General features: G+C 35.2%; 1 protein-coding gene across 2 annotated transcripts in view; it reads right to left on the bottom strand.

The window, feature by feature from the left end:
* Nucleotides 1-665: 665 nt before the first annotated feature.
* Nucleotides 666-22,112, bottom strand: part of CSMD1 (CUB and Sushi multiple domains 1) — a 1,102,994-nt gene continuing 1,081,547 nt past the window's right edge. The window contains exons 65-70 of one of the 2 annotated variants that reach the window (XM_034436752.3): nucleotides 16,593-16,637; nucleotides 12,398-12,559; nucleotides 10,807-10,919; nucleotides 10,058-10,145; nucleotides 9,171-9,303; nucleotides 666-2,948 (exon numbers count right to left, since the gene is read on the bottom strand). In XM_034436752.3, coding sequence (XP_034292643.2) covers nucleotides 2,789-2,948; nucleotides 9,171-9,303; nucleotides 10,058-10,145; nucleotides 10,807-10,919; nucleotides 12,398-12,559; nucleotides 16,593-16,637 — 701 coding nt within the window. In that variant the 3' untranslated portion in view covers nucleotides 666-2,788. The remainder of the gene's footprint in view (nucleotides 2,949-9,170; nucleotides 9,304-10,057; nucleotides 10,146-10,806; nucleotides 10,920-12,397; nucleotides 12,560-16,592; nucleotides 16,638-22,112) is intronic. The other variant, XM_034436753.3, reaches the window with a different exon arrangement.

Below are 22,112 nucleotides of genomic sequence, written 5' to 3' on the forward strand. Positions count from 1 at the left end.
ATAGCTTGACACTGCTGCCCTTCCAGAGAATGCAAACATCTGTTGAAGATCATATAAAATTGTAAATGCACATGGCATATTCATAGGTTATCAGCATCTGAAGCAAAGCAATGTGTCTAGACATCTCCTAAGTTTATAAGAATAAACTTTAAAAAAAAAATCAAGCGGACAGCAAAATATATTGATATTGCTGGTATCTTCCATCAAAACTATATAACATTTTCTATTTTGATCAGATTGCCTTGCAAACTTTTCTTGCCATATAACATAAAGTTATCATCTTTCCTGTTAACACTGAATTTTTGGTAATGCATTTAATCATTAAAGTGTTCAACAAGAATTAAAAGCAAAGAAACCAACTTTGAGAGGGAGGGTGGACAAAATCACGGCCAAGGTCCAAACAGCTACTTTAGGCACCCAGGAATTTGGATTGCCAAGGGTTTTCTTCCACTTAACAACACAAAAAGAGGTCCTTGAAATATACTTAATTTAGTTTGAAAATCTGTTCCATTTTTCCATTTCAAAAATAATTTAATGTATCTTAGGGCTGTTACTTTACGTAAGCCCAATGTTCCTGAGGATGTGAGGAGCTAATTGTGCAGCTGTTTAGAACCTGTCTTGTGTACTAACTTGAAGAAACTTTGGGGAAGAACAATCCTAAAAGCCTTTCTTTTTTTTTCTTTTCTTTTCTTCTTTCTTTCTTTCTTTCTTTCTTTTTCTTTCTTTCTGTTTGTCTGTCTTCCTTCCTTCCTTCCTTCCTTCCTTCCTTCCTTCCTTCCTTCCTTCCTTCCCTCCTTTCTCTTTCCTTCCAAATAAGTGGTAGCATATCTCATTATTGTCCCACTGAAGCTAAGAGAAATAATAGCAATGATTTATCCTGTAATAATATAAATAACAGTGCATAAGCACGTGTCCTTAAATCCATCAGGATGAATTAGGTATTTGCACATCATTGCATAACTGTCCAGAGAACTGCATGCAAGCTAAAATTGGATGTAACCAATGAGATTGACTTAATTGATCAAAGTTGCAGTCAACATTTTGGGCAAGTTGAATCATAATTGAACTTTAAACTATGAGATGGTGACCCTCTATTGCCCAGTACAATACAATGAGACTCCTATGCCTTGTTCTCACTAAGCAAAGGAGTAGAGAGTAGCAAAGTCTGATTCCATCATACCTATTTGTCTAGGTATACTTAATCTTGTCCAACAGTGCTATAGATTCCTTATGCCAACGCCTTTTGTGGCATCCATGCTGTAGGTCTGCCACATTGAATCAATGATATTTGTCAAAGGATTATATGATTCAAGAATCTGTCAATTATTTTTGTTGTAACCCATTCCCCCTTTTGGGAGAGGGGGGAGAGGCTATGCTCATTTTATTATACTGAAAAATACCTCTAAATCTCAAACTTGCTCTGTCAAGCTGTATGATTACAAAAGCATTAAGCAGTATTGGTTAAAAATGTAGCAAACAAAACAATCCCACACAGAAACACACACAGACACACACACCCATACAACCCATGGAAAAGGGTCATGGTTATTCTGGGAAGTTGCTGTGTTGAATATGACTGAGCTCCGAGTTCTATGCCTCTGAAAGCATAATGGTACAGCAGAAATTCATGTCAGTGGAGGGGAAGAATAAAAGATGGAAAACAAATGCAAAAAAGGAAGACTGTTTTATGAGCACAAGGCTCACAGGCTTTATGAACTATTTAAAATAAATTACTATTCACATTTTGTACATGGCAAGCAGCAGAAGCTGCCTGACCCCCCTGCTGTTATACAGTATGACACTGACAGTAATGAATCACATCAGAGAAGAAACAATACTGGGATTAATGTTTAGTAGATATGGGACCCCTCTCTTCATAATCCATTTAATTATTCTTATTCCTAGCTCTGGTGTTTATAAAAAAAAAACCCAACCAACCAGAATATAGTCTCCTTCTGTTCATGAATTATCCTTGCAGGATTAAGTAAATGGATTGTTGTACAACATACATATTAGAAAAAAAAATGTCATGGAATGATTTACTGGATTTTTTAAAAAAAGGCCAAATGCTTATATACAATGTGTGTATAAACCCTGTATATTTGTTTGTTTTTTTAACCAGTATCTTACTCATTCATACCACACTAGTGCAAAAAATTGTGCATTAACATTTTGCAATACAACAGCTGACTGGGAAGTTTGTAGATTGCCTTCTACGTGAACGTTTGAGATATACTGTACGGCTGTATTGTGAACAAGGTCTCAATGGTAAAGCATTTCGGAGATGTGTGCAGGCCCCGAGGAAGTTTGTCATCTTCTCCTTTGTCGTCTCCTTTGATTGGTTTTGTTTAAATCTCCTTCAGAGTGTTCTTATTCCTGGGGATAATTTATGGTGCTATTGTTTGTTATAGGTCCCAAGGGAGTGATCCGAGTGCCCAGAAGATTGCATTGAAAGGCATCCAGCCACATACAAATGTGAAAGTCTGAGGCATTTAAATATGACAGATGGATATGACTTGGCAGTCTTCCTTGAATGTGTGCCTTAATTTGGAGCAAATACAGCCAGGTATTTCAAATCCACCTTTGAGACGAAGACATCGCCTTAGTCTTGATTCCCCAGAAGACCGAGGTTCCAGAAAAAAAAGCCTTGCTGCATCTATGCCAGGAGATGTTAAAGATTACAGCAGTGAAGTCAAGTGGAGAAGGGAAACTGGTATATGGCACCAAAGGAATTACTGCTTGTCCATCAGAGGTATGGCTATGAATCAGTCAAATTGGGCACTGAAGGCTATACCACTGTACAAACTGTGTTCAGAGTTGTGTCAAACCTCACAGCTTTTGCCTCTGTAGGCTTTAAGTTTGTATCATACATAGGATTTTCAAATGATGCCTGTCCATTGCTGTTTTCGTGTCCAGCATAACCATTGTACTGTACTTTTGGTCTTGTTCTGCAAGTGTAGAAAGGAAAAAAAAGGAGAGAAAAAGATCTGAGATTCAACTGCTGGAAATGTGGCAGAAATAATTTGCATACTCCTGTTACTTTTTACCATTTCAAGGCATGATATTCAGAGAGTTGAATTGGAATTGGCTTAGTAAGCATGGAGCAGAATGGTAAAATAAACTCTAACCCAGTATTTCTCATATATCAAAACAAGTACTAACATGGCTTTCCAGATTATTGTGGGATTCAGTAAATTAATCCAAATTCTTATCTGACTAGTAACATCTTTTCTAAGAAGTCAATGAAAAGGCTGGGTCCTAAAACCTGGAGAAAACAACCTTGTCCAACCTTTCCGTCTGAAATGAGAAGCCACAATACACCTTTTCTAAAATTACAGGAGCAATTTGGAGCATTATGACCCTAGGGCCACGATGGCAAACCCTCTCTGCGGGCATGCAAGCCGTCACCCCAGCTCAGCTCTGCCACACATGTGCGTGTGCCTCCTGCCAGCCGGCTGGTTTTTTGGGTCTCTGCCATGCATGCGCAGGGTGCAGGACACATGCGCTGGGGTCGCATGCACATGTATGAGGGGCAGGGTGCATGCAGGGGGTTGCACATGCTTGCATGGGGGGTGGAGCACAGGGAGTCATGTGTGTCTTGCATTATGCGTGCAAACACTTGCGCTTTTGGCACTTGGGGCCAAAAAGGTTAACCATCACTGCCCTAGGGTTTCATCTGAGGAATGCTTTCCTTGGGAAGACTCATTCAGCATAAACCTTCAGCAACTTTTTTGGCACATGCTAATACTGTTTTACCATATTCTACAACTTAGAATATGGTAACGGTTTTATTTATGTTTTGAAAATCTGCTATTTTCTATGGTTAAAATCTTTGCTTTTGTTTGTCTTTTCTCATCCTATTCTAGTTTCTGGAGGATAGCATAAAAACATTCTAAGGTAATTTTTGTTTTATTCACATCACTCAACTAAATGGATTTTCCTACCGCTTGATATGGGTTTTTGAGAGTGCAAAATAGTAACAAGAATAAATGTCAAATTCTTCAGCATTTTCCATTTGAAAAAGAATTGAACTAGGCCATGTGTCTTGAAAATATGGTGACCAACATGACAAATTTGGAAACATGTTTCTTCCAGATAGAAAAAGAAAGAAGAGCTACAAAGACTGATAGAGAAAGCATACTATCATTGCCATTCATAACATTCTCAATTACTATGTTAAGGAAAAAAACACCCATCTTTAATACAGCTAGCTATTTCGCATACTAAATTGTAGGATGAAAATATTCTCATTTCTCTACTAGATTAATTATTTAGACTAATTGAGAGATGCAATCATAGATGCTGCCTAAAATAGAGTTTAACAGATGGGAATTGCTTTCTGGTAGGTTTTGAATGTTTTCATTCCAGTCCTTAAGACTAAAAGCCTACTAAATTGCAAGAAATATCTTCAAGGTTATTTCCCATTTTTGTAATTGTGAAAATAGATTTCAGCAGGTAAAATGCTATAGAATTAAAAAAAAATATCAGGGGGATTTACAGTACTTCTTTTCATAAGCCAGTGCTAATGATGTACATAATAGTTTGCACTGTCACTTGTAATGCTAGCAACAGATTTGGGTAAATAGGCTTCAATCAGTAGCTGGCCACCAATGATAATGCAGTAGATGTAAATTAGCATCTGTCTTGGCTTGAGGACTGCATATAAAAAGGCATATATTTGGCAAAACAATGTACACATAAACGTACATTTGGAAAAGCTGCACAAATATTACAGCAGTACACATCATTTGAAGGGGCACTTCTGTAAGTATGCTGGCGTGAACCAAATGTCTCTACTCAAATACTAGAAGCAACTGCACCCTTAATAATGGCAAGCACACAGCTTCTTTAAAGATTTTTCCAGGTCACTTCTTCAGACTAACTTTGTTGCCCTGCAAAGCAAATGTATTATCAACACATGCTAGACCACCTGGGAAGTACTTGAAAAGAGCTATATGAAGACTTATAAACAAAGCACTGAATTGCAGGCAATCCTATTTCAATCGATCAGAATAGAGCTGGAAGAGACTTTGGAGGTCTTCTGCTCAAGCAGGAGATCCTATACCACCATTTCAGACCCTATACCATTTCAGCCTCTTCTTAAAAACCTCCAGTGATGGAGCTCCCAGAACTTCTGAAAGCAAGGTGTTTCACTGGTTAATTGTCCTCACTCTTAGGAAGTTTCTCCTTAATTCCAGGTTGCTTCTCTCCTTGATTACTTTCCATCATTTCTTGTCTTGCCTTCTGGTGCTTTGGACCCCCTCTTCTTTGTGGCAGTCCCCCAAGTACTGCATTATGCAGTTTATACTGCATATAAATAAATACAAATACTGCATTAATATGGATTTTATGCATATAAAATGCATATAAAGCCTAAGTGGAGCCCATTGGGAAGCTAATAAACAATTTGGAAAATAGCAAGCTCCCTGATTTGTAATAAAATCATCATCATCATCATCATCATCATCATCATCACATCGTCAAATGTTTGGAAACAACTGATGTCAGTGAAAACATTAGAATGCTTATAAAAAAAATAATGAAGCAGTGGAAGACAGAATTAGTGACTGACTAGTCAACATTAGGAGAGGCATCATTCAAGATGACTCGTTATCATCCTTGTCATTACTATCTTGAATAAAACAAATCTTTGCCACCAAACAGCAAAAAATGCTAATAAAATCTCACATTTGATTTATACAAGTGATCTGAAACTTTATGGAAAAGCAGAAATTGAAATCCAATCATTGACAAATATCCTAAGAATTTTTAGCAGCTATAGCAATGGAATTTGACATAGACAAATATGCTATGGTAGCATCGAATCAAGGTAAACCCACAAAACAGTAAAGGAATTGAAATGCCAAATGGCCAAACCATCAGGAGTCATCAGGATGAAGCCTACAAGTATACAACATTTTACAGTTAGATAACATCAAGCATATACAAGTTAAAAATATGATTGCTAAAGAATACATCTCAAAAGTGAGGAAAAATGCCAAAGGAAAAATTCAATGGTGGAAACACCATGAAAGCCATCAATACCTCTGATAAGATACACTGCTGGAATTATTAATTGGACACAAGCTGAACTGGACAATTTGGACCAAAACGCACTGTAAGCCGCCCTGAGTCTCCGGAGAAGGGCGGCATATAAATCAAATTTAAAAAAAAAAAAAAAAAAAAGCAAGAAAGCTAATGACTATTCAATATGCACTACATCCCCATAGTGATATTGACAGATTTGTGCCCCACAGAAATAGAGGCAAAAGTTTACTTTAAGTCAAACTATTGAAGAAGGAAAATATGCACTGGAGGATTATGTAAAAAGACAAGTTAAAAATTGGAACTCACTGTTTGTACATGGAAAAAAACCATGCATATTGAAATAATGTAATAAAAACACAAACAGAACACTGGCAATGAAAAGCATAATATGGTCAATTTCTACAAAAGAACAAAGGGGAAAATGGTTGAAGTACAATCTGGCAATGGCTTACAACTGGAACATTTTTTAAAAATGAGAAAGACTTGATTTTGGATGCTCAAGACCCCACTATTCAACTAACACAATCAAGGTCAGAACTGAAAAATTGTCAAATGATTCAAAGAACAGATTGTGCAAAGAAGCAGAAGAAACAGTAGATCTTATACTCAGTTTGGGAAAGAAGACTGCAAAAACTGATTATAAACAATGGTATAACCGAGTAGCCAAAGTAATTCATTGGAATATCTGTAAAAATTATCATGTTCCAGTAATAAAAAATTGGTGAGATCATAAAGTTGAAAAAAAATGAGTTGAAAATGAGCAGGCTAAAATATTGTGGGATTTCCAAATACAAACTTTTTTAAAATTGTAAGCTACCTACTTAGGTCAGTAGGACACTGTAGAAGTGTGATGCTGTGATGAATAAATAACTAAATAAACTCATTAAGTCTTGGCACATAACACACCAGATTTAACTGTAGTTAAAAAGCAGAAAGTGTGGATAATTGTTGTGGCAATACCAGAAAATAGAAGAGAAAGAATTGGAGAAGATCACAAAGTTTCAAGATCTGAAAATCAGAATTGAAAGATGATGGCTTAAAATGGCTTTAGTGGTCCAAGTAGTTATTGGTAGACTGGATGCCCTACCCAAAAATTTGGACAGTACTTAAAAAATTGTGCATGGACAAAATTTCCATCTGTCAATTACAATAGGCCAATCTGCTTGGATCTTCACATATACTATGCCAATACATTAAAACATCCTAGGCTTTTGGGAAGAGGTCAATGAGTATGAAGGCAAACAGCAGCTAAAGAACTGAAGCTGTGATTTCACATTGTTGTATACAGTATATTAATGTGATATATGGACTTTCCAATATACGGAAACAGCAGAATAGAAGAAAAAGAACTGTACAAAATTGCACAAAATATAAAGCCTGCAAATAAAAGTAGAACAACTGCGGCAAAAGAAAGCAAAAATAGTACTGATAGGCACTTTGGTGCAATTCAAAAACACCTGGAGCACTGCTAAAACTCCATCAGCACTGACAAAATCACCCCTAAGTCATTGCAAAAGGCAGCTTTATCTGCCACAATTTACATCCTGTAATGATATCTTTAACATCATCAAACAACATCTGCCTATCTCAGGTCCTTGGGATGGTCTCAATAGAGGGACAAACATGCCATATTCAGTCTAAACACCTGGTTGATTCATCCTTACTGAAAAATCATATATTTTATGACATTTTTGATTAAGAAAACTATCTGAGTAAGAACTACCCAGCAATTTCAGAGAAGTAATTTGAGCTGCCTTGCAGGAAGGGGTGTCTTTCCCTGCCTAATGAAGGCAATGATAAAACCATTATTAAAGAATCTTTCTCTTGATTGAAAACTGTTGGGGAAAGTGAGTGACCGCTCTAATTTCTCACCACTCCAGAGAAACATTCATTGGACCAACTCTATTGAGATTCAGCGATGACATGGGACTCAGATTGCTCTGATCTTTTGGTGGATGACATCTTCAAAGGAATTGGATGACAGAAATTTCCCTTAGTAAAACACATAGTTGACATCATTTTACAATAAATTCTATTGTATTTCCCAGTGTATCCATAATGGGATTCTCAGAGACTCCAAGCTCCATTTTGTTCAGTAATCCATTCGTAGCCACATTAATGTTATGAGAAAGAATTCAGAATATTGGAGTGAATTTCCATCAGTATGCAGATGACAACCTTATCAATTCCCTTTGCTAACAACTATAATGAAGCAATTGTTTGTCTTGGCCAACGCCCAAGTTTGATAACAAAGATGAACAACCTGCAATTAAAACCAGACCCAGGAGGATACTGTTGGTGAGTAGAAAATTGGCCTATAGAATTAGAGTTAAGCCTTTTTTGAATGGAGCTACATTGTCTGTGAAAGACCCATTCTCTAAATTGGAAATACTCCTGGATCCTCAAGTTATTTCTGAAGTGAGAAGGATGAGTTTGCACAATTCTATGCTACCTTAGTTATTTCTGAAATATTACTTTCCTTTAGATTATCCTAGAAAGATATCTGAAAACCTGAATTGGTGTAAACAATCTGCTAACTAATACTTGAAAATAAGAGGTCATGTCACCCATGTTGAAAGGGGACACAGTGGCACAGTGTCTTAATGATGCAGGAACTGCCAGAAATGGTCTGCACTCTGGCAGTTTGAGCCCAGCTCCATGAGATAGAGCTTCCATAGCTTGATCCCTAGCTCCTGCCCATCCAGGAGTTGTAAAGCATGAAATATTGTAAGTAGATACACTTTGAAGGGAAAAAATCAGCTGCATTTGTGTGTGTGAAAAGAGCAGAAGCCGGTGTTGGTCCTGCTCTATGTGAGGCAATGCAACACAAGGTGAGGCAAGGTGAGACCGGCAGAGGAACTCGGAAGAGCCAACCACCCGAGCACAGCTAGTCAGCTGTTGTAAGCTCATTCATTCCCTGCTGTGCACCATGGATACCACCCAAGCACCAAACAGAATGAACTAGCAATTTAGGCTGTCAGGACTGTATTGTGTCTAGCATGCAGATTTCCCCGACATTGTATGCCATATGCTAAATAAATAAATAACCCATGTGAAACGAACAATGCTACTTAATGTTTTTCATATTTAACATTAAATGCATCATAAGGTGTTTACTATACCTGTGTTTGTAGAGGTAAAATGCAAACCCTGATAATATTAGAGCAAAGAAGGGTACTAGAATGGCAGCTGCCACAGAACTGCTATTTGTACCATAGCTGTGATTGGAGTGATCGGCATCCACATTTAAAGGACCTGAAAGTTAAATAAAGGATCATGTCAACACTGTATTTTCAGGAAGGTGTGTGCATGTGTATATAAAACTGACAGAGGGGAAATCTGAGAATCAGAGTTTCTTCGCCCAGGTGTCCAAGAGGGGAATATCCTTTGAACTCTGTCCTCTAAAATAATTCTATTTTCATTATCCTAGGATCAAACAGTAAGATGCAAAACAATTTGGTATGGCCTATTAGAAATGCAAGAGATATATCAAATCCTTGGTAGATTTGAAACTGAAATTTATTTTCTTTTCATTTCAAAGACATGCAAAATTCAAAAGAACCTAAGTAATTTAAATGGCACAGAATGCTCTCCATCATCAAATGGAAACTTTAATAATTTGTAAAAGTATTTTAGGCTGCAATCAATGTAAGTCCCAGTGAACATAATTGGGGCTTACTTTTCAATAAACATGCATAGGATTGCATTGCTGAAGCACTAGGATAAAATCATCATCATACATTATCTATGCCTCATAAATATTTATACTGAGAGATTTTATATAAGCAATCTGCAGTTAGGTTGCAGTGGTATAAAAATGAATAGCTGCATCAAAAGTGTTGAAATAGATACATAACATCACATTTTATCTAATATAGGTGAATTACAAATTTGTTAAGAATTCAGCAAAACAAATATTTGTTCTAATTGTTCGCTCACTGAATGAAGTAACATAATTTAATGGGAGTGACATACAATATACTATGGAGTGTTCAAAAGACATTCTTACTTTCTCTTTGGAACATAAATTTTCCAAAATCTTTTCCATGTATATCACCTTGATAAGTAAAGACACCTCTTTCAAGCCCAGATGATACCTGAAACAGAAAGAATCTGCCTCAAACCAATTTGTTGACTGAATGAACTAATCCACAATTCACAATGTTATTAATTTATCCATATTATTCATTTACTTATCTATTCATTCAATTTCTATAGCTGTCCAACTCAACCATGCGACTCAAGATGACTGATAAATATAAAAATATTTAAATATTTTAAACAATCAGACTTTATTAATAATTGAAATGAAAGCATTATTGAAGCCATATATCTTTATATGTGTATTAACTGTTCTTGTACATGAGATATCTACACACACACGCACGCGCACACACACGCACACACACAGATGATTTGAACAGTAGGTATGAGACAGAGGGTAAAGTACCTCTTCTGAAGCAGATGCTAGAAATTTACAAAGCTTGCACATGCTTATGTTACATGTATTATTCAGTAATAGTTGATGGCTATATTTCATATCTTCCTCTAGCCCTTTCAGTGAAGGAAGAGAGATACAGAGGAAGAGAGGACTACCTGTATAATATATATGCATTCATGTAAGATCCCACTCAAAGAAGGAAATTATATGGTATGCAATATTATATAAAATATAATTATATGTCTCATATTTAGTGACACTATTCAAACTGTTCAATACAGTTAACATTTTTTTTTCAGAGATGTGTATTTACTTACATAGCCATCCAATGACCATTTGTCGTTTTCAAGCTTGTTTACAAAACCTTCTTTAGGATTTTTAACATGATAGACTTTCAGAAGTAAATGAGCTTCTTCTTTCTTGTAAGTGCCTATAAAAGATTATTTGAAAGCAAGTTTATACAACCATATGTGTTCAAGAAATCTGTATGTGAAAATCAGTTTAATTACCCTTTCAACTTCATTTACATAAAATGAGGACTAATTAGTGGTTGCTAGGCAAACATGTAACAAGGCAAATAAAATCCCTACTTTGTTACAGTAAAGCTTCTAAACTAGACCATATGTTACCTGAATGTCATGGCAATGTTTTTATAACATACCCTAGTAAAGATGTGGCAATGATGAAATCAGCAGGACGTATCACAATATTTTACTTAATGATTAGCCTATCACGTATAATTCTGGCCTTCAAATATTACAAAGTCCAATACAAGTCCTAATTTTCCCAAATTAAATATGAACTGGACTTGTGAGTCTGTATTTCGGCATTGTCTTAACCACCCCTCTATAGAATGTTTTTCCTTTATTTCTAGCACTTCAGTAAAATACTTATTCCTTTTAAAGGGGCAAATGCGGTACTTTCAAACTGAATATTGATTTACAAAAAAGTACACAGAATTTTAATTTAAATATACATTCGGAAACCTAGCTGTCATTCTAAATTTATGCTATTGAAAAGACAAGCTATTTTTAAAAAGTAATAATAAAAGTAGTTGCATATTAACCTAAAATTATTAATGGCCAACTGATGCTGAAACATTTTAAGTATGACATATTTCACATAAATGTTTGCATTATCAGTAAAAAACAAACAAACCATGTTTTACCATTCTCATTAAAAGGGAATGATTCAAGATTAAAGTGGGCTGCAGAGTACCAAAAGAAAATTATGACTATGTATACCCAAACCAAAATTCAAATGGAAATTGCAGATACTGAAAGTCATAATAAAGCTGAACTACAGACTTTAGTTCTATCTAAAAAACTAACTTAGTGCGTTAGGAAATCATAACGTCCAAACTATAGCAATACAATTGTTAAAATGTAGTTTCCTTTTGTTTTGTTTTCATCAAGCATCTGATGATTTTGCGCACTTAATAGCCTTTTTTTACATATAGGGTTCTGAAATAATACTGTATGTATATGATTAGGATTTGAAATACCATATACAGGTAGTCCTCACTTAACAACCATTTGTTTAGTAACTCTTTGAAGTTACAACAACTCTAAAAAAACATGACTTATGACCCATCCTCACACTTAACACCTATTGTAGTAAATTCAGTGGGGAATATGATAGGAGATTGCAAGTCATGGTCATGTGAAGTATAAACACCTCTGTATGTTTTGTTTAACGACTGCATAAAGGACTGTTAGAACTGTCATCACTAAGTAGGGTGATTACACAATGTTTTGCTTAACAACTGCTTTGCTTAGCGATGGAGTTTCCAGTCTCAATTAGGGTTGTTAAACAAGGACTAATGTATATCCATGAAATGTCCATGACCCTTTAATCAGCATACCATTTGGATAGCTTCGATGACAAATGTCCGGTTTTTAATCTCACCTGATAATTTAAGTTGCATGCTGGATGCATCAATGAAAGTAGCATTCACCTTACTGCTTGTAGCATTGAACCAGTCAACTGTAAGAGTTGCAACTTGTCTTTTCCCTAGATGCTCATAAAACCCCTTCCACAGTGAATTTATAAAAAATACATCGGAGGGAACTGAAGAAGAAATACAAAAGAAAATCACCTTGGTCTACAAACAGATGCCTTTTTTTTTTATTCAACAAGTTATTCAATACATTATTATAGCTGGCACACACAGGTGGTTCCATAATTGGTAATACTTGTCAATCTAAAATATTAATATATCAATGATAACACTTCTGGTAAACCTTGATGTATAGAAGTTTAGGATTTTTTCTGTTGTACCATGAATGATTTCAAATAAAAATAAACTAATTTCATGCATTGATTCCAAGTCCTTTAAGTTTCTTCATTTAAAACTCTGTTTTTCCTATTTTCACAGTATCCCCTCCCCCAAAATGTGCATGATTTTATACACACACAAGCATACATACACATTTTCCTATACATTTGTTTCCCTGTATTCCTCTGAATACATAATTTTGCCCAATATACATATTTCTTTCCCCCCAAAAAATGTCTCCATAATAAATAGATAGGTAGGAAAATGCCAAATTAACTAAATTTGTTTTAAAATAAATTTCAAGAAACCACTCTCTCTCTCCTTATTTCAATCTCTTTTCAGCTCTCCAAAAAAATACAAGGAAATAGCTTTTTTAAAAGATTTTTTTTTTAAAAAAAAGTACAGTGACATTGGTCATTGTAATGAAATGTTTTTGAAATAATGTATTGGAACAGTATTACATTTTTAGTTAAGAAAAGCATTCATCCATTAGAAAAAAAAAGCTCAAGACAGTTTGGATGCATTCTTGACAAATGGTAGACATAGTTAAATCCCATTTATTTCATTGAGAATCATACATGAAAAATTGGATATTGGTGCACAGTGTAAAATTTTCATGAAGAATTAATGGGATGTCTGATTCTCATGCCTACAATAAGACAGTGTCCTCCATATTGGTTACTCTCACGGTAACTTTGTTGTTTAAAATATAGGCCAGCTTATTTGTCAGCCTCTTTTCCTCATGGTGGTAAGGTGGCCACGGATTCTTGGTTTTCTTTCATTATTTGGAAGACAAGCAAAACCAAAACCTCTCAGTTAGCAAGGAAATAGGTGGATTGTAATGTAACATGGTATCAATTATATTGTGCAAATTAAGTACAATTTAATTTCAGATTTTAGTTTTGTTGGTAGGTGAGAGAGACAGGAATCACATTTTGTTTAAAGACTAAAAAGACATATTGCACATTCAACACTGAAGACACACTGAAAGCATTGTAAGGTTATAACACCACTGAAAAGAATGCACAGGTAGCTGGATAATTAAGAACATTAGTCTTGTGACATGAATTTTTCATTTTGTAGCATTATGGGCTAATTAGCCCTCAGGCTGAAACATCTAGGTGAGAATTATATAAACATACTTGAGCAAGTTAAATTCTTGTTCTGTCTTGGCATTGATATATGTTTCACTAGTACCTGGGTAAGCTACAGTACAGAGAAAACTTCATTGGGCAATGAAAGTAAGTGCTGCTAGTGTTGTTATTTTGTTTTGTGAGGGCCCACAGAGACTCCAAAACTAAGAACTATATAATAAATAAACAATAAGGAAGGAAAATCTATGGGTGTTGTTAGACATCCTTTGGAATAAGAACATATTTAAAGTTAGTGTTTTGTTTTCTCATGTGACAGCTTTTAATCTGTGACAGGTTGAATCAGAATTCAAGAACTTCTGAAAAGTTGTTTTTGTTTAAGAAAAGTAAGGAAGAAGAGAATCCCAAAGACTACTGTGTTTCAAGAGGAAGGCCTATTTATAGAATCAATGGTCACATTTAGAACTTAAATTTATTATATTTCAATTTCAGATCCCAAATTTTAGTAGAAACTTTCCATTTTCAAATCATGTCCTGGCTGATTTGCACATTACTGTCACATGGTATTTTTCTCTGTGAATCCTGTAAATCCTCCTCTGAGGCCAGGGTTATGAATTTGAAAGTTAAGCAAATCCAGGAGAAGCTGAAATTTAAAACTGAACAAATTAAAATATGCAGCATTATGAAATGAATTTGATTTTTAAAATATATTTGCTTTTCTCTAGCACACTATTTATAAGATGGGAACAGAATAATTTTTACATACGACATCTGTGGTGTGTTTAACTCCTACTTTTATGATAAGGCTCTCCATTATAGTACATTGTCTGATATAAAGCAATAGTCTCTCTAGATTCTAATATATAATGTATGGATCTTTTAAAATCTAGTTCTAGATTTTAGCTTCTAGCAATTAGTTTCTAGTTCTAGAACTAATGCCATCTAGTTTTATGATGATAAAATTATGCATTGGCTGTGCAACTAGAGAATGCATGGGGAAATCCCATAATTGAAGATATTCTGTCTATCTGTCTACCAAGCCAAGCTGTACATGCAAGCACAGCACACCTTTTTCTTATGCATTAGAATGGCCTAATTTATTTCAGGCTTCTGAACAAGCCAGAAAAGGGGGCCATTGTTTTAAGAGTTGTATTAATATTAAATATGGTGGTGATTTTCTCTTTAACATGGCATTATCTTTTTTTCAAGCTTGCAAGGGGGTGGGGAAAAGATCTGTTTATATTAATAAGTAGTGAAGAGGTGCACAATGTGCATGTATGAGGTTCAGAATATTTTTTGAAATCACTTTTTAATCACTTACAGCTCTATATATCATAACAGAATAACAGAATTAGAAGGGATCTTGAATGTCTTCTAGTCCAACCCCTATATCATTATGGACAAATGGTTGCCCAAACTCTTCTTAAAAATCTCAGTGTCGGTGCACTGAATGCAACCATTCCACTGATTAATTGTTCTTATTGTCAAGAAATTTCTCTTTAGTTCTACTTGGATCTCTCTTTGGTAAGTTTCCATCCGTTACTTCTTGTCTTGCCCTCAGGTGCTTTGGAGATTAGGTTGTCACCTTCTTCTTTTTGATATTCAAATATTGGAAGACTGCTATCATGTCACCTCTGATCCTTCTCTTCATTAGACTACTCATACTTAATTCTCGGAACTCTTCATTGTATGTTTTAGCCTCTAACCCTCTAATCATCATTGCTACTTTTCTCTGGACTCTTTCTAGAGCAGTGTTTCTCAACCTTGGTAGCTTGAAGATGGGTGGACTTCAACTCCCAGAATCCCCCAGCCAGCAGTGCTGGCTGGGGGATTCTGGGAGTTGAAGTCCACCCATCTTCAAGCTTCCAAGGTTGAGAAACACTGTTCTAGAGTCTCAGTATCTTGTTTATATTGCAGTGATCAAAATTGGATGCAGTATTCCAAGTGTGGTCTTACTAAAGCAGTATCAAGCTGTACTAACAGAGTACATTATTTTGACACTCTGTTGATACCACCTAGGACTGTATTGGCTTTTTTTGGCAGCTGCAAGCAACTGCTTTCTCACTCTTAAGTGGTTTTTCGCTAGCACTCCTAGATCCCTTTCATAAGAGCCTTGGTGGTGCAGCGGATTAAGTGCTGTTAAGTGCTAGCACTTAGCTGCCAGCTGCCTGCAATTAGTGCAGGTTCAAATCTCACCAGGCTCAAGGTTGACTCAGCCTTCCATCCTTTCGAGGTAGGTAAATTGAGGACCCAGATTGTGGGAGCAATAAACCAGCTTTGTATAGAACAACATCGCTTGGGGGGCGGGGGAGGGCGAAAGCCCTAATAAGCAGGAATATACATAAAAGTATGCAGGCTATTGCTATAATGCATTGTAAGCCGCCCTGAATCTAAGAGAAGGGCGGCATATAAGAATTGGACTATAAAATAAATAAAATAAAATATTCCTTCCAAACAGAAAGGTTGCATAAAGTGGCAGAGATGGGCCTCCAGACCCTATTCACAAGTTTTGTATGTGTGTGGGTAATGAAAATATCCCTAAATAATGCCAAAATAATGGGTACCTTTTTTAAAAAAGTGCAGTTTCAGACAATTGAGCTTATATTTCAGTATTTAGGTAAATTTTTATATCAGTGATGAAGTGTTCTGATAAAGGCTAGAAGTATTTTTATTGTATGAGAAACTGCAGAAGAACTTAAGGTGCTTAGTTCTAAAACTGTTCTCGTATACAAACCTGGTGTTTTAGTTACTGTCTCATTAACTTCTCTCACTCCTTTACCTACAAGTAAAAAGACAAATTATCATTTTTATAAACATATTCTTAATTGTTGATACATAATGCTTGACTGAGGCAATTGTGTGTTTTCTGATACACCTATTATTTATGGTAGACATAGCTAAAATCTGTATTACATATTCAACCAGATATAGTTCTGTATACTTATCAGAAAAAAAAATAAAACTTTCAGGACTCCAAAGTTTGCATTGTGGCAAGTTTGCTGATGGTGGGGATAATTGCTGATCTCGTTTCTAAAAAAAAATAATGTTTATATCAACCACAGTGCTGTAACAGAGAGCCTTAAACTAGTAATGATGAAGGTGTACATGTATGTCTTTATGAAAAACTATAATTAAATTCTATTAAACTAATGACATAATTATAAGCCAGAAACAGCCAGGACTATGATAATATTTCTTACTATGCACCAGTGGTTGGAAAACCTCTTGGTAATAGTACTATATAACAAACAATTCAAGTTTGCTGCACTACATATGCAAATCTTTTATCTTGGAGTGCATCTCCTGCTAATCTAGTAGCAGCATAATTCAATGCATTTTAACTCACAATGGCCAATGACCTGTGTTTAGGAATGTAGACTATGATTAGGTAGGAAAGAGGATTTCCTGAAGTGCAATAAGGAAAAATAGGCAGGCATTCAGGAAATAGTCCTGCCTTATCATGTTCCTATTTGGAAAGGGCCAGTATTTTAAGCACAGTAATAAACAAAAAGAAACAAAAGCTATCTTTAAAGTGTTGAATCCAGAAAGCATAGAGCTGTAAAGAGCAATTCTCATCAAATCTCCCCTTTTGCTTATATGTTAATTTCTATTTTTTTTAAAAAAAAATACATATAGATTTATAGGAAAGCTTGTTTGTTTCTCATTAGGTGAAAAACATGCAACTTCATATTTATTTTACAAGTGGATTTCTTGCAGATGTTCAGAGGAAGTTTATTTACATATTGAACTTGTATTATATAAACATCAAAGACTAAAAGACACACATGAAAAACTAAGACAGTGACATAGAGATTAGCAATGTATGTGTTGCATTAAGACTCGGCAACCTATAACTCTGTCGATAGTCCTGAATCCTTAACTCTCACCAGATGCAGTAGGGCAGCATGTTACTTTAACACACCTAGAAAGCTGTAGATTGCTCATTCTTAGCTCACTGCAAATAAAGTTTTCACATTGTAGTACATGATGGCTACTTATTTCTCATCCTTCTATAAAAGGGAGACCACATGAAGACTTTCAGATTATCCAGATCACCTATACGAACCTATAGCAAGCAACATCAAGAGCTGTGGTGATATCCTTCTGAAGCAAGCTGGGCTTTACCATAGTGGATTGGAGTATGATTGTTATATGATTCTCGACAAGCCAACAGTTACAAGTAAAAAGCTATTTTCTTCCATAAATGGAGACATAAAATCAGTTTTGAGAGAGATATATTCTAAAAGTGGTCTAAGCTACAAGTCAAGGCAGCAGAATCAGAACCCCCTTTCTTCAAAGAAGAATGTTTCCATTATTAGGCCTATAGCACTAAAAGACATTAGGAAGGAAGCATGAGTGAACACAAACCAACATATGAGACTTTAGGATGTTGCTTGACAATAAAATCTCCTGCTTACCATCTTAGAGGAAGAATACACATGCTTAAAAGATACATAAAATGGCATGTTTATTAATTAGACATGCAAATGAATAAAACCTATTTTGGAAAATGAACTATTCAGGAAAGTAGAGGTAAAGTTTAAAATAAGAACATAAGCAGTGCCCTGCTGTCTATGTCGTCCACCAATCTCTTCTCACATTAGCCAACAAACTACACAAGGAAGCCCCTGGTTTCCCAGCAGATGCCTTCAGAGGCAGTCACACTACCATTAAGGCCATTAAGGCCAATAGCCACTGATTTCCATGAATTTATCCAGCGTTTTGGAAGCCAGCCAAACTATTATCTGACATTCATTTTCTGTTAGCAAATTCTAAAGTTTAATTAAAAGGTCTGTATTTTTTTTTCTTTTTGTCTAAGGATGGTTCCAGGATTCAACTTCAGAGGTAATCTCTGGTTCTACTACTTTGGGAAGGTGAAAACATATTAATCTTGTCCACTTTATCCACACTGTGCACAATTTTATACATCTCAATCATGTGCCCTCATTCACCTTCTTTCTAGACTAAAAAGTCCCAAATGTTCCAGCCTTTCCTCATACAGAAGCTTCTCCATCTCAGTTGCCCTTTTCTGAACTATATCATATATTCCAATATTCCAGAGGTGTTCACACTGTTGATTTACATCAAGGGCATTGCAATGTTGGCATCTCTATTTTCAATATCATTTCTAATTATTCCTAACAAGCTTTTGGCCTTTTTACAGCAGATGCACACCCTGTTGAAACCATCATTGAAATGTTTACCATTACTCCAAGAGCTTTTCCCTCATCAATCACTGTTATTTCTGATGTAATTAGTTTGTATAAGTAGTTAATATTTTGGCTCCAACATGCATTCTTTTGTCCTTGTTAATATTGAATGTCATTTGACATTTTGATGCCCATTTCCCTATTGCACAGAGATACTTATTACTTTTGCCACTCTGAACAGTTTGGTGTCACTGCCAAACTTGGCTAGAAACTGATCATGCCCAATTCCAGAACTTTTATAAATACTTTTACAAAGTATCAGTCCCCAGACAAAAGGCAAAGAAAAAGAATTGTTCCTCTTATTTCAATGATTTTTTTTTTGGGGGGGGGGGAACGGGACAGGGGAGAAACTCTTTTAAGTTTCAATTTTAGCTCCTCTTCTTTCTCAGGGACTGGAACAGGAAGTCAAGTAGTTAGCCCAAGCTAGAAAAACCCTCAGAAACTTCACCAAGCATATGGATAAATCTCCTCCAAAATTTCATATTTAACTCCTTCTCTTCACCGTTCTTTTTTATGGACAATTTCTACCCAAATTTCCCTGGCTAGAACTTTCTGTTTCACTTCTCCTCTGATTAGCTCCAGGCAGCAGCCCTAGCAACCTCTTAGCCTTAATAGACTTAATTATGCATGATATGTGTATGTCTATGAGTATAATTCTGAAGTAATGTCGTTTGATCAAAAAAGCCACCTCAAGATCTTGAGGAGTAACTTTGAGGAGACTGTTAAAGAAGACAGATTGACCAAAAGAAAAAAAATCCAGAAAATAGATTCAGAAAAGGAAAGTAGAAGTTATGAGATAAATTGCCTACTTCCCTCAGGTAACATCCACAAATCATTTCCCAACCAATTTAAGAGGAAGAGAGTGAGGCCTACAACTACCACCAAATTTAAGACACATAACCCAAGACAGGTTATTAAATTGATGCCTTAATTGCAATTTACTGAAGATAATTATCAGGACTTTTTTTAAGCAAGGATATATTAAATTCTTTATTCAGTTGAATGTGTATTTTGCTTCCCCCTTCTTCCTATTCCTATTACATAAATCCTAGTTCCTGTTCCTTATAATTCAATTTTGTTCAGTTGTTTTCTACTCATTCCAACTGTGTTTTCAGGAACTTGATGGAGCAGCAGCATAATACATAGTTTTAGTCAGAATGGGACAACTCACCATGGACTACTCGCTTATAGGACAACTCATCATGGACAATTTAACAATTCAATTTAATTATTTAAAATAAAAAAAAAATATTTTTTGTCATTCACATTTCCTTTTTTCCCTCCTTTTGCATCCTTTATAAATGATTCTATTCCACCATTCCTTTGATATTAGTGTAACTCTTGTCCCGAAGTGAGTTCTCATGGCAAGATGACCGTGATGAGTTGTCCAATGGTGAGTTGGCCATGGCAAATTAGCTGAGGTGAGTTGGCTGTGGTGAGTTGGCTGTAGCAAGTTGGCTGTAGTGAATTGTCATAGACCCTAGTTAGTATCAACTTTCCTCTTTCCCATTTGAGAATTTAAGATTCATAGTTGCAAATACCAGATGGTTTGTGGAAAGTATTACTAGAATTACAAATGTGGTAGCTCTAATTTGCTACTTATTTATTAATGATAACAAAAGATAAATAATTTGTTCTGAGCATAGTATTTACACCATCTTCGTCTTGTGGATAAAATCAATAATGTCTGCTGAGGCTTTTTCCATGTTCAAGGATGAATCGAGATTTTTTTTCCACCAGCATAAAAATGCCACAAACATTCTTTTCTTATTATGAATGTAAAGTCTTGAAGTAGAAACAAACATGTAGGCAACATTTATTGCCAAAAGGAACAAATCTTTTATTCCCATAAGAAATTAGGATAATTTTATATATTGGCAGTTGTCCTTGAATCAATAACGTTTATTTATCAGATTTATAGTCTGCCTTTTATTCAGAAGCTTATAGGCATACATTTTCCTCCTCCTATTCATCTTTACAACAATCATGTGAAAAATGTTCGACTGAGATACAGACTGTTCCAAAGTCACTTAGTAACCTACTGTACCTCTCCCACTCCTAGTCTAACATCTTAACTCTGACACTCTACTGGATAAATTAAACAATCCTTCTATTTGTTGGTATTAATTTTTATAATTATAAAGCCTGTACATCTGGGCAATTATTTATAGTGCTTCCTTGAAATTCCATCTAACCCTCATGTTTTCTTAATTGGTAATATTAATACCTGAGACTGAAAGGAATCTGCTTGCACCTTTCCAATTAACAAATGTTATTAAAAAAAAAAAACCAGAAGCTGCCTGCCTTCTAATAAAATGTGTTAATCTGAGAGACATGAGCTATATGAGATACATCTAAATTGCTTCCTTTCACCTTCTCTAATTTCAAGATTATTAATACAAAGGAAGAGGAAAGGGACAACCTACATTCAAAGATTATTTTGTAAAATTGCTGACTGATGTGATCAAAATTTCTATCTGCTTAGTATCCACAAAATATCTTAAACAATCATACTTTCTCAGCATGGAGAAACTTTCAATAACTAAAGCAAAATGAAAGACATAATTACTCCTCAGAATTTGCCTTATTTCTAAAACTACTTGTATAATTTGATCACCTCTCCATCAATATAGTACTATTTTTTGTAAAATATCAGCAAATAAAATTTCCCCTTTCCCCCTTGTTTCTCCTTGCTGAGCAGAAATTTTAGTAAGTAAACATTTCACTAGTGGTGTTTTTGGCGGTAGCAACAGAAAACAAGAGGGAGTGCTACCCTTGGAATCTAAGCCACTCCAAGATGTCTCAACAGCTCATGACACTCTTTGCCAAAGTTTCCCATGAGGTGGCCAGTCCAACAGATGAATACCTATTATATGTTAGTATTGTGGAATATTTAAATAATATTAATAAGTTAATATTATATATATATATATATATATATATATATATATATATATATATATATATATATATATATATATATATATATATATATAAATATTTAGATATTAATTTCTATCTTCAATATAGATGACATTATTTGT

The sequence above is a fragment of the Pantherophis guttatus genome, chromosome 1 (genome assembly GCF_059756535.1).
Source record: "Pantherophis guttatus breed Tessera chromosome 1, ASM5975653v1, whole genome shotgun sequence".
Classification (NCBI taxonomy): domain Eukaryota; kingdom Metazoa; phylum Chordata; class Lepidosauria; order Squamata; family Colubridae; genus Pantherophis; species Pantherophis guttatus.